This window comes from Bidens hawaiensis, unplaced genomic scaffold, assembly GCF_021521415.1.
Source record: "Bidens hawaiensis isolate Kalapana, Puna unplaced genomic scaffold, B.hawaiensis_p1.1 tig00017578_1, whole genome shotgun sequence".
Lineage (NCBI taxonomy): Eukaryota > Viridiplantae > Streptophyta > Magnoliopsida > Asterales > Asteraceae > Bidens > Bidens hawaiensis.
Window position 1 is genome coordinate 126,681 of NW_027492661.1, and position 17,939 is coordinate 144,619.

Genomic DNA, 17,939 nt, shown 5'->3' on the forward strand with positions numbered 1-17,939 from the left:
TAAACATAAACATGAACAAATCCATAGTCATGGATGTATGTATAGTCATAAACATCAAAGAAATTAAAAATATATACCTTACTCAAGGAAAGAAAAGCATGTTATATTTAATAGTATAAATTACAAGGATCATACATTTTGTTGCATATTATAAAAAATCATTGTTTGCTTGAATACCGTTGCACAACCTAGTTAATCTACATAGCTCTTTAGTGTGCACACCTCTGAATATCTATCTATAAATAGGATTCTTTTAGTTTACATGTCATGCAAAGATGAAGACCTCTTTCTTCACCATCACCATTGTCCTTCTATGCTCAACACTCCCTCTTTCTCTATCGCAAAGTTGCAACGTAAAAGACCAAATTACCCTCCTTCGACTCAAAAACTCCCTCGGTAACCCAAACGTGTTGGCCACGTGGACCAGCAGCTCCGACTGCTGCAAATGGCATTTTGTAGAATGCGACCCTTACAACGACCGTATCAAATCCCTTACCATCTTCTCTGGTGACATCTCCGACACCATCCCCGACACCATTGGCAATCTCCCGTACCTTGAAACGCTCATCCTTCGTAAACTAACCAACCTCACCGGCCAAATACCCGCAACAATCACTAAGCTCACCCACCTCAAAACACTGACCATCAGCTGGACTAATCTCTCTGGTCCCATTCCTTCTTTTCTCAGCCAACTCAAAACCTTAACCACACTCGATTTGTCCTATAATAATTTCAACAGCTCTATCCCGCCAGAGCTCGCTACGCTTCCAAATCTTGAAAGCCTTCACCTTGACCGGAATGAGTTAACCGGGCCCATTCCTGACTCGTTTGGGAACATCACAGGAAAAGTACCAGCCATTTATTTGTCTCATAATCTGCTGACCGGAACTGTACCCAAATCGCTAGCTCAGGTTAATAAGGCCGACTCTAGGCACACAAAAGTACATATAAGTTACCATTATGGTTGTTCGTTTTGACGAAAATTTTAAACCGAGCTTAAGTAGGAGAGTAAACGAGTTGAGCCGAGCTCGAGTTCGACTCATTTCAAGCTCTATTTATAAAGTCCGAGCTCGGCTCGGGCTATAGTCTATTAATCGATATATATACATTTATAGCTATTTTATACATATAGTTATAAATGTATAGTATAACATAATATATATTATTATAAAAAAATATATATTAAATATATATTTAATATAAATAATAGGCTGGTTTATGCTCACAAGTCAGCTCAAGCTCAATAAGCGAAGCATGGGATCGTCTCGTCTGTTAAACAAACTTATTTTTAGTCTCGAGATCGAGATCGTTTAAGTTCGTCTCGATTCAAACCTTTAGCCAGACAGGCTCATTACACCCGAGAGAAAAAAATATAACCCTAAATGGGCCAGTTTTCACGGTTTTATATTTGACTCTTTGGTTTTTGCGGTTTTAGAAAAAGGAATACTTTTCTTAAGGCATAGTTTTGGATTATATTATAAGAATCATAAGGATTATCTATGAATAATATACATACAGATAACTTTACATTTCTAAGGTAAAAATAATTAAATATTAAATCATAGATGTTAAACGGCTGCTGCCGGCTAAAACTGTCGGTTCGAAGTCGCAAACTGTTAAAATCGAACAGTGAACCGGACTGTATATATTTCAAACCGGCCGCATTCTTCTGTTTGGACGGTTCAGTTGGCAATGTTATTTTATTCTGGTTCGGGTAGTGCGCAGGTAAACTTTACTTGGTTAGACTTGTCCAGAAACAAGCTGCAAGGAGACTTATCAGTCTTTTTTGGTACCAACAAGACCATCGAAACAGCTGACTTTTCACGAAACATGTTCGAGTTTAATTTCTCAGCGATGAATGAGTTTCCGGCTAGCTTGTCAGTGTTGGACTTGAACCACAACAGTATATATGGGAATTTGCCTGAGGCATTGACTAGCCTAAAACTACAGGCATTGAACGTGAGCTATAACAGACTGTGCGGTGAGATTCCGGTTGGTGGGAGGTTGCAGAACTATGATAACACAGCTTACTTTCATAACCGATGCTTGTGCGGGTTTCCATTGACTGCATGCCTTTGAAATCATCAACACCTTCTTTAACTTAGTTGTTGTATCTGTTTTATGTTCCTCATTACTTGTGTACTTTTAGTTTGTTGCAGAAATTAATCAAAATTAGCTAAAACATTCAGGTACTGATTTGTTATTTGTTATGGAGGTCAACTTTTGATTAAGTTATGCATTATTACTTAATTAAATGATTGATCAAACATTTAATTTAGGCCTATGATGTTTGGATGACATTATTATTTACTATATTCTTGTAAAATACTTAACATTCAAATATGAAGATGAGAAGCCATAAATTTAATAACTAACATTAAAATAAAACGTTTTGATCACATTCATTCAAACAAAACATAATCAATTAACGTAAAAAAACAAATATGTTCAAACAAAAATTTATCCAACAAAATCGCGTAACAAAACTACATATTCATTCAAAGAGTTTGTTTCAATTCCACATTTGGTCACAATCTTCATTATTCTAAAATTAATGTCAAATTCTTCTAACTGTAGTTCGTGAATGTGAGAATCTTGTACATCCGTTGACGCTCATAAAACTCACAGATGTACACGTGTCAAATATAAATGTCATGGTGCTTGATTACATACTAATTATAATAATATTAATAATAAGATCACAGTTTAACAGCTATATAAAAGCTAATAATAATTATAATAATAATAATAATAATATATGTAAGGGAAATACCATTATGGTATGTGACATAAATAAGTTAAGTCTAAGCCCTAAGATATTCAATTCTCTCTAAAAATCCTTAACTTTAATTCTACTTCTCCACGAATTCCTATCCTCAACCATGTCCTCGGAGAGGTTTAGGTCTATCAAATCACGCCTAATCCTCTCATCCCAGGTTAATTTCGGTCGTCCTCTACCCCTTCTTGAGTCTGTGAGAGACAATATCAACACCAAGAATAAAGGTGAAAGTTGAGTTTATCTTGAGAATATATGCTGCAATGGAAAACTGGTATATATATATAAAGGAGAGAATAAAGATTAAATTAGCATCTTTCTACATACCACTGCTTTTGCTTTTCTTCATTTTATAATAAACTGTATCACCAAAGAGACAACGTTTCATCTTCTGGCTAGCTAGTCTGGACTTTTGTTCTAGCACACCATAATTATTAGTCAAATTATAACTTTAAAAAGCTTAACTTTGTCACAATTTTTATGTAAATATAATAATATGCTGTATGACTTTTTATATCAATGATTATACATAAAAAGCCATAGACTAAATATTAAGAAAGGTATCAATTTACAATGTGGCTTCTAAATAAAACAACTTTAACTAGGTTCTCCTTCCACTACATTTTCAATGGTCTCATATTACACAAAAGGCAAAGATTCACAAGCAACAACTACAAAGCTTGAGTTCACATCATATGTTTCAGTTTACATAAACCAAAAAGAATACTAAAATTGTACACAATTTTGCAATAGGTACTCATCTTTACATAAATGCTACTTACAAATTTATTATCTTCATAAACAATAACTAGCTTTGTTTTTTTTAGGAGGATAACACAATATGGGTTCTAAACCAGCTGCAAAACCGGATGACTACAAAATCAAGGACACGAAGCCACAGCTAGGTGAGCGGTGGCCACATGGTGGCGTACGGGGTGGTAGTGGTTGGATAAGCAGTGACAGAGTCACAAGCACTTACGACCTCGTGGAACAAATGTATTATCTTTATGTTCGGGTCGTGAAGGCCCGTGATCTTCCCATAAACCCGTTAACCGCAAGTTGTGACCCGTACGTTGAGGTTAAACTTGGGAACTATAAAGGAAAAACGCAACACTTCGAAAAACGAACTTATGCCGAATGGAAACAAGTGTTCGCGTTCTCGAAAGATAAGATCCAATCGACGGTTCTTGAAGTTTATGTGAAAGATAAAGATATGATCGCACGAGATGATTATTTAGGGAAGGTAGTGTTTGATATGAATGAAGTCCCGACGCGGGTCCCACCCGATAGCCCGTTAGCGCCACAATGGTACCGGTTAGAGGACCGAAGGGGTGACAAAAAGCACAAAGGAGAGATAATGCTTGCGGTTTGGATGGGAACGCAAGCGGACGAGGCGTTTTCGGAAGCGTGGCATTCGGATGCGGCTACGGTTCATGGGGAGGGTGTGTATAGTGTGAGGTCAAAGGTTTATGTTTCGCCTAAACTTTGGTACCTTCGGGTGAATGTGATCGAAGCACACGATGTCGAAAGCGAAGATAAATCGCAACCGCCTCAAGTTTTCGTCAAAGCGCAACTCGGGAATCAGATTCTCAAAACCAAATTATCCGCAACGAAGACCACGAACCCGTTGTGGAACGAAGATTTGGTGTTTGTCGCAGCCGAGCCGTTTGAAGAGTCGTTAGTGCTTACACTCGAGAACAAAGCCGGGTCGAAAGAAGAGACCGTGGGTCGACTTGTCTTGCCGCTTAACGTGTTCGAAAAACGGTTAGACCACCGGGCCGTTCATTCCCGATGGTTTAACCTTGAACAGTTCGGGTTCGGTTTGTTAGAAGGCGAAAGAAGAATGGAGCTTAAGTTCTCAACCCGAATTCACCTTCGGGCCTCACTCGATGGCGGGTACCATGTGTTAGACGAGTCCACTATGTACATTAGCGATCAACGCCCCACGGCGCGTCAACTATGGAAAAAAGCGATCGGGATCCTCGAGATCGGGATATTAAGCGCGCAAGGGTTGCAAGGAATGAAAACGAAAGACGGGAAGAAAACAACCGACGCGTATTGTGTCGCTAAATACGGTCAAAAATGGGTTAGAACCCGAACCATACTCGATAACTTTAACCCGAAATGGAACGAGCAGTACACGTGGGAAGTATACGACCCGTGCACGGTTGTCACTTTAGGCGTGTTTGATAACTCGCATTTAGGCGGTGAACAAGCGGCGACAGTTAAAGATGCTCGCATCGGCAAAATAAGAATCCGGTTATCCACACTGGAAACGGATCGAATCTACACGCATTCGTATCCGCTTCTTGTGTTACAACCATCCGGGTTAAAAAAAACCGGCGAGTTACAACTAGCGTTTCGGTTCACATGCTTATCTTTAGCCAACATGATCTATTTATACACCCAACCATTACTGCCCAAAATGCATTACCAACACCCGCTAACCATACACCAGCTCGATAGCCTGAGGTATCAGGCTATGAATATTGTGGCGATTCGGCTGGGTCGAGCCGAACCGCCACTAAGAAAAGAAGTGGTGGAGTACATGCTAGACGTGGATTCTCACATGTGGAGTATGAGAAGAAGCAAAGCTAACTTCTTTCGTATAGTTTCGGTTTTTTCGGGTGCGATATCGATGAGCAAATGGCTCGGGGACGTTAGCAACTGGAAGAACCCGATTACTACGATTTTGGTTCATGTATTGTTCTTCATATTAGTTTGTTTTCCGGAACTGATCCTCCCTACGATATTTCTCTACATGTTCTTAATCGGAATATGGAACTTTCGATCACGTCCCAGACACCCTCCGCACATGGACACTAAAATGTCATGGGCGGAAGCGGTGCAACCGGACGAGCTGGACGAAGAATTCGACACGTTCCCGTCGTCGAAAGCGCAGAATGTGACGCGGATGCGGTATGATCGGCTTCGGAGCGTGGCGGGGCGGATACAAACGGTTGTTGGGGACATAGCGACGCAAGGGGAGCGGTTTCAGGCGCTTTTGAGCTGGAGGGATCCTCGGGCGACATGTTTGTTTGTGTTTTTCTGTTTGGTTGTGGCGGTGGCGTTGTACGTGACGCCGTTTAGGATTGTTGTGTTGGTGGCCGGGTTGTTTGTGTTGAGGCATCCTAGGTTTCGGAGTAAGATGCCTTCGGTGCCGAGTAATTTCTTCAGGAGGTTACCGGCTAAGGCTGATAGTATGCTTTGAGTGATCAGTGTTTTATTGTTTTGGTTTGGTTTCATGGTTTTGTTTATATTATGTTTGAGTTTATATACATTAAAATAAGTAGTATCTTGTTCACTATCATTCAGGATTAACATGTGATTGGTTTGATATGAGTTGCCACACACACACTTACTGGTATCTTGTTGAAAGCCCGAAATCGGATTGATCGAATTTGGTGCTCATCAGTCGTACGGTACCGAACTGAGTACCTTAGGTACAACATGTTGAGGTTTCCGGATCGGTACGGTATGATTCGGTACCTTCTATTTTATCGAATTTTTTGTCTTCGGTACTATACCATATTGAACATTTTCAATACTGATACGAGTACTCATTTTTTGCGAATTTTGTACCGGTTCTTTTGATACCGACCCTAGTGGATTGGTAAACAATGGATTGTGTTTGTGGGTTGACTAGTCAAACAAGACATGAACCCACACACACATGTATGTTGGACTTAATTGGATCGAGCAACACGAACAACACCAATATTTTGTGAGAACTCCTCACGACTCTTTCAATATTATTAAGAACGAAAACCACACAAAATATAATAACCCAAAACCATCTATTTATACTAAAACCTTAACTTGCTCACCAAGAAACCTAATTAGACTCAAACTATGAAACTATATAATTTAATAATAATAACCAAAACTTATTCCTAATTTAATAAACTAAACCGACTCAAACTCAAACTCTTTAAACTTTAAACCTTTATCAAGATTAATCCTTCATTCACCCCCTTAATCTTGATATGGACTCGTTACTCTTCAAGATAGTGTTGGATCCAAATCGTCACGAACCAAATTAGTAGCTTTTTCTTTCGGTTTTGGCCCGGGGCACTCATATGCAAAATGACCATACTCAAGACAATTATAGCATCTGATATGAGCTTTACCTCGACCCATACCTTTCTCCTTTTGATTTTCATTGGGTTGGAACCGACCACCTCTACCTCGTCCAACGCCATGTCCTCTACCTCGGCCACGTCCATGGTCACTTTTCCCTCGTCCACAACATTCACAAACATCCTCTTCATTCTTTGAACTTTCCTGTCCATCAGTTTTAGTTAGCAACAACTTACTTTGACCGCTATCACCCGTCTCATCTTGCTCTCTGATTTGTTCCTCATAGGCCTTCAACCTGCCTATTGCTTCTTCGAATGGCATGGTGTCAAGATCTGAATACTGCTCAATAGAAGCAACAATCTGAAGATACTTCTTTGGCACCGAATCTAACAGCTTTCGCACTAATACTTCATCTTCGAGTTTTGAACCAAGACTAGTATACCTTGAAACAAATCCGGCTAACTTTCCAGCAAACACTTCAATCATATCTGTCTCCTTCATTTGGAGTTGCTCAAATTCTCTTCTTAAACTTGCTAAACGTGCCCTTTGGACCCTGTCAGCACCAAGAAACCTTACACGTAAAGCTTCCCATATTTCTTTCACACTTTGGTTCCTTGCAACTTGAAGGAGTATATCCTCTGGTAAGGCTTGATAGAGAATTGCTCTTGCAATCTTGTTCTTCTTTTCATCAACGGCCCCACCGGTTACCGGCTTAATTATCTCCCACAACCCTTGTGCATCCAAAACTGACTCCATTAGAATTGTCCAAGTGTTGTAGTTCGTTGTTGTCAACTTTGGTACTTGAAACGAGGTGTTGTTGTTATCTCTAACCAGGACATTCCCTGCATTGTTTGCATTATTAGCCATTCTTTTCTTCTAATCTTCTTAACGTCACACAGATCGTCCTCTTTGATTGCTCACACAGATACAATCACAGCGAATCACACAGATTTACGCTACTGCTTCTTTCAACGAATCACACAGATTAACGTTGCGTCTTCTTCTTTCAACGAATCACACATATTGACGTTGATTTTTCTTCTCGATCGTTCACACAGATACGACCGTCTTCGTCTCTTCTTGATCGTTCACATAGATACGATCGTCTTCTTCACTGTTTGATTGCTACACTATTGAAATCCGTCTTCTCGGGTGGGTTCGATCTTATTCCTTGTTTCTCTCATCTTTGGTTCGGTTGCTTAACTCTCCTGGTTGCTCGATTAAAAGTGGACTTTTAAGGTTCTTTATTATAATTTTCTTCTACCGAATAAAGTCACATACCTTCTTGATTATTACCCTTTTCTCGATCACCAATCGCACCTACCAACTTTTTTTTAATGCAAGATCAACAGAATATATATTAAAAAAAACAACTTTCTTTAATCACCTTTTCTTATCCTTGGTAATTGCAACTAATAAAGAAAACGTGAACTTTTCTTTTTTTCTTTCTACACAACTTCGAATGATAAATTCTTCACAAGCTTTGATGAGTTGATCTTCATACAGAAAACTTTCTTATGCGCTCTGATACCAATTGTTGGACTTAATTGGATCGAGCAACACGAACAACACCGATATTTTGTGAGAACTGCTCACGACTCTTTCAATATTATTAAGAACGAAAACCACACAAAATATAATAACTCTAAACCATCTATTTATACTACAACCTTAACTTGCTCACCAAGAAACCTAATTAGACTCAAACTAGGAAACCATATAAATTAATAATAATAACCAAAACTTATTCCTAATTTAATAAACTAAACCGACTCAAACTCAAACTCTTTAAACTTTAAACCTTTATCAAGATTAATCCTTCAATGTACATATCAGTTTTAAACTCAAATTGGTTCGGGTTAAAAACCAGACGGGTTGCCCAACTCTTAGTCAGAATTGGTTTAGGATAAAACGAGTCGGGTTGAGAATTGTTTTGGAGACAAGAATGATCAACACGATCAAACTGGTATGGATAAAAAACGATGTTTTTTTACAACTCCAAACTCACACTCAAGGATTCAAAAAGGCAGAAATGATACGTGTATAGAGGTAGGGTACCAAAAAGACCCGAATACCCTTAAGTACCATCCGCGGGTGGGAGAGGAACTCCCCATATACCACCCGCGGAACATATGGATCACCCACACAACATGGTAGAGGAAAAACATCCTTGCACCACACGCGAAAGCATCTAGGCACCCTCAGGAGTCATCCGCGACACAGGACATCTGTCCGCCAAATTGACCGAAAGGCAATGCCAACAGGGCAGCTGTAAATAACTAATTACCTTCTAGAAGAATAATCACGATTGTTACTTGAAGAATACGTGACTCGCTAACCAATGAGCGAAGGACACTTGCCAGGTTGTTATAACCGTGCACATGGCCAAAGTTTGATCCGTCCTATCATAAGGTGACGCGTGTCCAGGTTGTTATACCCATGCACACGGGACGTATAGCTCAACCTATCACAAAGTGACACACGTCCAGGCGGTTATCAAGATCTTCTAGAAGGGGACAGCTGGCCCAATCACCTTCCTACATCCTTCGGCTATAAATACCTTGTCAACCTGCATGAGGTATTCATTCACATTCATTCGCATACTCTCACTGTACTTACTCTGTTTGCTTAGTACTTTCTCTCAAGAACTGTACTGATTCTCACGCCGGAGGGTGGTTACGGGAAGACCCCCCCTCTTGTCCTTCCTGTAACGAGACTCACGGTGTCTGTTTTGCAGGTTTCAATCACTAGACTTTGGGAAGTTATACTTATATTGTGTTGGTTGTTATCATATCCTACCCTGTGGACTCACTAGATCTAGGACCCATATTGGGGATTGGATCGGTGCTTCTTCACTGGCGCCATCCATTTTGGTGTTAGAACAGCATAAGTTTTCGTTGGTTTTTTGGTTCGTTTGAATATGAGTAAACTTCCTGAAGGGCCAACGAAAACTCCTGCACATACTTCACGTGTTACTAATACCGGAGCACCTGAAGGTTTTGCTTCGAGTGTTTTTGCACGTGTTACAGCTCTGGGTTCACGAACTACCGATACAATACCAGGTGGTCGTACCCTCGAGCGTATCGTTGCACCAGTTGAGCCAACTCCTACACGTGTTACTAATACCGGAGCACCTGAAGGTTTTGCTTCGAGTGTTTTTGCACGTGTTACAGCTCTGGGTTCACGAACTACCGATACAATACCAGGTGGTCGTACCCTAGAGCGTGTCGTTGCACCAGTTGAGCCAACTCCTACTGATTTAGGACATGTTACGGCTCTAGAATGTTCTAATCTGGGTGACCCCGGACGAATTATGAGGGAGACTCGCCGAACTCAATCAGTGTTAGATCTGGAAGATGACTCAGGTGATTCTGATATGGCGAGGTCTCACCGTCATAATTCCAGATCTAGGGGACTACTGTCTCCGGAAGAGTGGCTCCGCATCCAGTAAGAGAAATTGACAGCTGAATATGAGCGTAGAGTGCGGAATGCACATTTCCACGCTCGCACTCTGACTTTGAAGAATCTCCCCGGAGATCTCTTTCTCCTTTGCCAACAATGAGAGGAAGTCAGGTCCTTTATAGTCAACAAACAGAACAAGAGTTTGGTGAACTACGAAGGTTGTGCCCTCGTCCTCGTATGGACATGCGGATGCCATCCTACGTAGATGACTATGACAGCCACGATTCAACTTATCACCCGGGAGACCTCAGTTTTTATACGGGTGTCAGCAGGATGAGTTCGCGGGCAAGAAGCAGTCGTCCGCGAGACATAGTCCGCCACACTGAATATCAAAGCGATACAGAGGAGGATTTCACTAAACTATACCGTCCGGCAGCTTTTGCCAAGAAATCGAAGTTTATAGCAAGCATTACTACAGCACCTGTAACATCCCCAAAATTTCAATCAAAATTTGACAACTAAGTAAAGTTGAAGGATCAAAATTATTCCCTAAAATAAGTGTTGGGAAAAATTTAAAGAAAACAAGATCATTCTATAAGGAAATAAAATATCCCATAAATAAAGTTATCTTATGTTAAGGATATGGAATAAAGAAATTTCATCCCACATTGAATGAAATAAGAAAGTGGAAGCATTCCACATGAGTATAAATAAGGAAATTAAAACCCATCTCACATGGAAAGTGGTAAAGAAATGAAAGCTCTTTATAAGGAAGAGATTTTCCATAATAATATTTTTATATGCCTAGCATGCACCCAGTGGTCCTAGCAGAGGGTGCGAAGCACCCGACGCGCACGTGCACTGGCTCGGGCGAAGGGCGTTGAGCACAATGTGGCGCTTTGATGGCGCACTTTGCACTTCACCCGCTTGAGAGCCGCCTTAGTATTTTTGGACAATGGGAGTTAGGCCTAGAAGTGACAAGCTATCAAAGACAAAGGACTAAAAGCGAAAATTTGAGTTCAGGACCCATCGAGCTACGCGACGAGCCCAGAACTCAGGTCATCGCGTATCGCGATGGACCTTGATGAGTCAGCGGACACGTGGCAGCCTCTAGTATGGCGGCGTAATTATTGCGGCGCCGCGATATGCGACGGGGTTACCAAGACCCATCGCGTACCGCGACGGGGTCCAGAATCAGCTATAAAAGGGGGGTGAACGGCATCTCATTTTCTCACACCAAAACCTTTCTCTCTCTAGATTTACTCTCTCACTACCTCGGTTTCCGTACCGACCCGACAATCGTCACCTCGTAATCCGTGCCATACACCGACGATATCTCGAAGTGCGTGCCACCCGAAAATAACCCGACAATCTATATCGAAGTACGTGCACAACACGACGGCCACCATATGTCGCCTTGATTTACGTGCCAAGTATCGTAGTGCGTGCCAAGCTCTAAGGTTCCGACAGTTTAAGCTCCAGTACGCGAAATAGAGTAGAAGTGCTGCTCATACAAACTTAGGTATCTAACTTTGAATACCCGTATAAGGTAAGGGTTCTTACCTAAGTCATTATGGTGTTATTATTATATGGCTTGGACCATAGTCGGAGGTATAGCCCAAACCTTGATCATAATTATGTTTACATAAGCTTTAAACATATAAAGGATTATAATAGTGTTTCTTTACAGTTAAGAAACATCAGTTTTACATTCATAAGGAAATATAGTTTCTTCACGATTAAGAAACATAAGATTTTACATGCATAGCAGTCAATGAATGTTTCTTCTTAAAGAAGAAACAGATTATAGATGTTTCTTCATGAAGAAGAAACTCATCATATGATTTAGTAAATAAACAGAAAGACTACAGATCTAAATATTTTATTCAAACAAATGATCTATCAAGGTTTAAAGCTATTTAAACCAGACTAAAGGTCTATAGCCGGATCAAGAGACGATCCGGATATTTATATACCTATTTTATTATAGGTCAATCAATCAGTCAGTCAGTCAATCAATCATTCATTCACAGTCAAGGTTTCAAACGAAATCACCATATCATTCAGATCAATCACAGGTGAATACGTTCAAACCTTTTATAACGTGAATACGTTAACCTTTTCAATCAGTCAAAATATATTAATACTCAATGAGACGAACGGGTGTTTGTCTTAACGAGTCAATCAATGTCTACATGAGATCATGTGATCTCTAAAACGTTATAATACAAAGTAGAGAATAAAATCACCTCAGACCGAATACGCATGTGTTTGGATCTAAACATAACTGTTAAAGCCCAATCAATCAATCAAAGGCAAAGAAGCCGCGGGATACAACGGTCATGACCAGTTCTCAGTTCAGGGCTGTTTGGCTCGGGGAATACCGTTATGTGTGTAGGGTAGTGGTACATATACCGGAAGTAGAAATGCTTCCGCTGAGATTGTCAAGAAAACTATGTTTGTATTATAATGTCATTCAAATGTTTTATAGAGTCATACGTGTTCACCAGCATATAGTTGATGTATTTTTCCCCACATTTCAGGGAAACATATTAGCACAGGTAGCAAGGAACATAATCATTCATGATGATAGACGATCGCAAGGTATAGATGGCTCAATTTTAAATCATTAAAATATTATAAACAAGATTCAAAATACGATTTATAAATCAAAAACTCGAGTATTTATTATCCGAGAAGTTTTTCAAATAAATTAATATTATATTCAAACCAGGTACCAACTATTGGTCGTCCGCTAAAATAAACCGCAACTCTGATGTATTTACAAAACAGGTACCAACTATTGGTCATACGCCTAGGCCCTAAGCCGGGGTGTGACAGCACCTTTTCCCGTCAACGCTAAGATACCTACATCGGTGGGTAAATACAATGGAATGACTGATCCAAGTGATCACCTTCAAAACTTCGTGGCGGTAGGTGGTGTGAGCGGATGGACGCTCCCCTATTGGTGTCACATGTTTGCATTGACACTAACAGTAGGGAGCGAGAGAATGGTTTGAAAAGTTACCTGACGGTCAAATCTCTAGCTGGGATGATCTGGTGAAGAAATTTTCACAACTGTTCAGCCAGCAGAAGAAGCACACACGTGATCAGTTAGAAATTCTGGACGTTATTCGCCGAGATAATGAATCCGTTGAAGACTTTATTACCCGGTTCAACGACGAAAGTGTGAACATTGGGGGAATCATCAAGGACATGCTTCGTGGTCCCTTCTGCAAAAATGTCAAGTGTGACGCGTTAATCCGCACACTCACTGGTAGGGATGGAATGCCACAAGAATGGGATGATATCATGACCACGGCAAAGTTGTTCGCCAGGACTGAAAAAAACATTGGGATACAATAATTCAAAACAGAAATTTAAGGTTGAGTTCCAAACTCCACGACCCAATAAACAGGCAAAGGGGCCAATCTGGTCAAGACCTCAGCCAAACACGGAGGTATCAAAGACATTCGATGCAAGATCTCTCATTGGTAATAAGAACAAAGGGGGACCCTCGAATCGAGGTCCCAACAGTTGGACTCCTATTTCAAAGACTCCCGCTGAACACCACAGAGAATGTGAATTTTCGGAAACCGCAGCCACTCACAAGGAGGTCATTCCTTGATGCTAAAAAACATTGTTCGTTTCATAATGATATCGGTCATAACACGAATGAATGTAATGCTTTAAAAAGCGAGATTGAGGCGGCTGTGAAATCCGGAAAACTTGGACACTTGGTGAAAGATGGAAAACCCGGGACTAGTAAAACACCCATGCGGGACAACCAGGGCCCGTCCAAAAAGCAAGTCAAAGACTTAAACGTTCATATGATCCAAGGTGGACGTAGGGTTGGGAGAAAGAGGCGAGAGTCCGACGAAGAAGAGTGGAAGAATGAGCCAGTGATCTTTCCACGAATTAAAGGAGGTCCTAGTAACAAGAACCACTTGATCATCACTGCTCTCTTCGGCCACTATCGCTCCCAATATGTTTTCTTTGACACCGGTAGTACATCTGACATCATGTACGAACAGTGCTTTGAACAACTTTATGAGGAAGATAAGGAGAGGCTGAAGCCTATTCATGCTCCTGTATCTGGATTTGGAGGGGAGGTAATGCACCCGCGAGGGGTGATTTCCTTCCCAGTCACTTTAAGTGATGGGATCCACTCAAGAACCGAGGAAGTTGAGTTTTTGGTTCTTCCAGCAACTTCCAAACATGACATCATCTTAGGGAGAGAAGCAATCGATGACTTTAATGCTCACCCATCCACAGCTCACGTCGCGGTCGGAGTCCCAACCCGCATCGGTGTAGCAATAATTCATGTTAATCGACATTGCTTCGCAACAGAAAGCTCAAAGCCAAGTAAGATTCCAAAACAATCTCAAAGGACTGAACCGGAAAAATGGTTTATGAACAAGAAATTCCCTGATCAGACAGTCATAATTGGACCCGCTATTTCAGAAATAGTAAGGACTTTCTTAAAACAACTGTTGACCAAAAATATGGACATTTTCGCTTGGCAACCTGCAGACATGACTGGTGTCCCGCGGACTATTGCGGAACACAAGTTAAGGGTAAACCCGATGTTTACACCAATTTTCCAGAAAAAGCGAAAGATGGGCCCGGAACAGACGAAAGCCATGAATGATTAGGTACACGATTTGCTCCATGTCGGAATCATTCGTCCAATCCAATATCAGACCTGGGTCGCCAATCCGGTTATCGTCCCCAAAAGCAACGGGACGTTGCAGATGTGTATAGATTTCAAGGATTTAAACAAGGCATGTCCCAAGGACTGCTATCCGTTACCTGAAATAGATCTCAAGGTTGATGTTGTGGCCCCATTCAAATTCAAATGCTTTTTGGAGATCTATATGGACGACCTTGTAATCAAAAGTATCGAGGAATATCAAATGTTGAGGGACATCGAAGAAACATTCAAAACTTTGAGGGGTATCAACATGAAGCTAAATCCAGCCAAGTGTTCATTCGGAATGGAAGAAGGGAAATTTTTTGGAGTAATTGTTACTGGTGCGGGCTTCAAAGCTAATCCGGATAAAGTCCAAGCTGTAGCCTGCATGCTTTCTCCGTCCTCCCTCAAAGAGGTTAAGACACTTAATGGTCGATTGGTTGCCCTGAATCGCTTCTTGGCGAATCACGCAGCCAAATCTTATCCGTTCGTTTCAACATTAAGAAACTGCCTCAAGAAAGCTCAATTTAAATGGACCGCGGAAGCAGAACAGGCTTTCTTGGAAGTTAAAAAATGTTTGATGGAACTACCCATATGACAGCAACTTATGCGGGGAAACCTTTAACGTTATACTTGTCAGCATCAGACATTGCTATCGGGGCTCTATTCCTGACAGATAGAAAAAACGTTCAGACGCCGATCTATTACGTCAGCAGAACATTGTCAGACCCAGAGACTAGATATTCAATGCTGGAAAAACTTGTCTTCGCATTGGTCTATGCCGCCCTACGCCTCCGCAGGTACTTTCAAGGGCACCCCATTAACGTGTTAACCGGATACAAACTCAAGAACGTTCTCAGTAAGCTGGAATTGTCTGGGCGACTGGCAAAGTGGGCCATCGAGCTAGGTGAACATGCGATAGAATATAAACCTAGGCCAGCAATCAAGGGGCAGGTGTTTGCGGACTTCATCACCGAAGTTCCGCAACACAAAGAGAGAGAATGTTTGATCGAGCAGCAACCCCAAGCACCTCCTGAGCAAGGACAAATTTGGTCATTGTTCACGTACGAGGCTTCAAGCAGTGAGAGATCTGGCGCAGGCCTCAGGCTAGTCAATCCCGAAGGCCATGAGTTTACATATGCCATAAAGTTAGACTTTAAGAGTAATAACAACGAGGCAGAGTATGAAGCTTGGCGGGCTTACGGATAGCCAAAAAGCTTGGGGTGAAACACTTGGAAGCCCGCGTGGACTCCATGTTGATTGCGGGACAAATCAATGGCACTTACAAAGCAAAGAATGACGTCATGGTTTCATACGTGTCACAGGCGAAAGATTTGATGCTTCAGTTTTCCTCGTGCAAAGTAATTCACATAAAACGAAGCGAGAACAAGTCAGCGAATGCCCTTAGCAAACTGGCTTCAACAAACTTCGAGCACTTCGCTAAAGACATCCGCATTGAAATATTGGATCGCCCATCTGTCCCGCAACATCAAGTTCTGGTAATCCAAACCGGAGTGCAATCTTGGATGACACCCATTATAGCATACTTGTCATCAGGAGCCCTTCCGGAAGGAAAAACCGCGGCCTGGAAGATAAAACACAATGCCTTGAACTATCAACTGCATGACGGTGTTTTATACCGACGTTCCTTCCTCGGACCACTACTTCGATCTGTGGATGCCGAGGACGCGAACTATTTAATCAGAGAAGTTCATGAAGGCATCTGTGGTCTTCACGCAGGCCCGCATATGGTCGTAGCAAAACTAATGAATGCCGGATATTATTGGACAGGAATGCATCTGGATGCTGTGCATGAAATCAGAAAATGCGATTCATGCCAACGTCATGCTCCTAACATGCTACGACCAAAGAACGAGCTCGTTCCAGTCACTTCAGCTTGGCTGTTCCAGAAATGGGCTGTCAACATAATGGGACCTTTCCCCGAAGCCCCGGAACGCGTCAAATTTAATAGTAGCAATCGAATACTTCACGAAGTGGGTAGAAGCCAAACCAGTTGCTTCCATAACAGTAGCGAGCGTTAAAAAATTCCTTTGGGAATTCATAATCTGCCGGTTTGGTCTTCCGCTGGAACTCGTTAGTGATAACGGTACTCAGTTCGCGTACAATGGGCTACAGGAATGGTTGAAAGAGTTACACATTTCTCAGATTTTCACATCGGTATCCCATCCGCAAGCAAATGGTAAGGTTGAAAGAACCAACCGGACAATCAAGGAAGGAATCAAAGCAAGGTTAGGAACTAAACGGACGGGATGGGTTGAAGAGTTGCCCCATGTACTTTGGTCCTTTCGCACCCAAAAGAATTCTAGTAATTCTGAAACCCCCTTTAGTTTAACCTACGGCACGAAGGCCATGATTCCGGCCGAGATTGGGATTCCATCCGCAAGAGTTTTGTTGATCGATGACAATGATCATGAACTCCGGATGAATCTTGACCTCCTTGAGGATAGGAGAGAACTAGCATCGATCCGCGAGCACAATTATAAACGCCAATTGCAAAAGTATTATAACTCGCGGGTCCAAAAATGCGAGTTCGATGCGGGAGACTTTGTCTGCCGCAACAACGAGGCCTCTGGGCAAGTTGGCCTCGACTTGGGAAGGACCTTATAAAGTTAAACAAGTATTATCTAAAGGTGCCTACAAGTTAGAAAAGTTGGACGGGACTGAGATCCCTAGAACTTGGAATGGGGCCCAATTGAATAAGTGTTACATTTAGTACGTTTTTTATTTTTTGGCCTGCGTGCCTAATAAGATACTTACAAATTATGTAATTTCATCTTTTGTAACTCGGCTTATGCCTCATCTATGGAGATTTTGTTTCAGTCATTTATGACATGTATTGTTATGTAATCCTTTATTGACAAACAAGAAGATCCTGCAAACACTTATATTTTGAGGAATAAGACAAAGTGTATCGGACAACAAATACTTCTTATTACTTATCAAAAGGGATTACAAAAAGATATAAAT

At 41.3% G+C, this 17,939-nt stretch overlaps 2 protein-coding genes across 2 annotated transcripts; both read left to right on the top strand.

Annotated features, from left to right (window-relative positions):
* Nucleotides 1–231: 231 nt before the first annotated feature.
* Nucleotides 232–2,079, top strand: LOC143554301 (polygalacturonase inhibitor-like). The gene is made up of 2 exons (XM_077044091.1): nucleotides 232–911; nucleotides 1,726–2,079. The coding sequence occupies exons 1-2, from the start codon at nucleotides 276–278 to the stop codon at nucleotides 2,077–2,079; spliced, it is 990 nt and encodes a 329-aa protein (XP_076900206.1). The 5' UTR covers nucleotides 232–275.
* Nucleotides 2,080–3,502: 1,423 nt separating this feature from the next.
* On the top strand, nucleotides 3,503–6,031 carry LOC143554294 (FT-interacting protein 1-like). The gene is made up of 2 exons (XM_077044085.1): nucleotides 3,503–3,529; nucleotides 3,604–6,031. Exon 2 carries the CDS (start codon nucleotides 3,618–3,620, stop codon nucleotides 5,985–5,987), a length of 2,370 nt encoding a protein of 789 aa, XP_076900200.1. The 5' UTR covers nucleotides 3,503–3,529; nucleotides 3,604–3,617; the 3' UTR covers nucleotides 5,988–6,031.
* The last annotated feature ends 11,908 nt before the right edge of the window (nucleotides 6,032–17,939 follow it).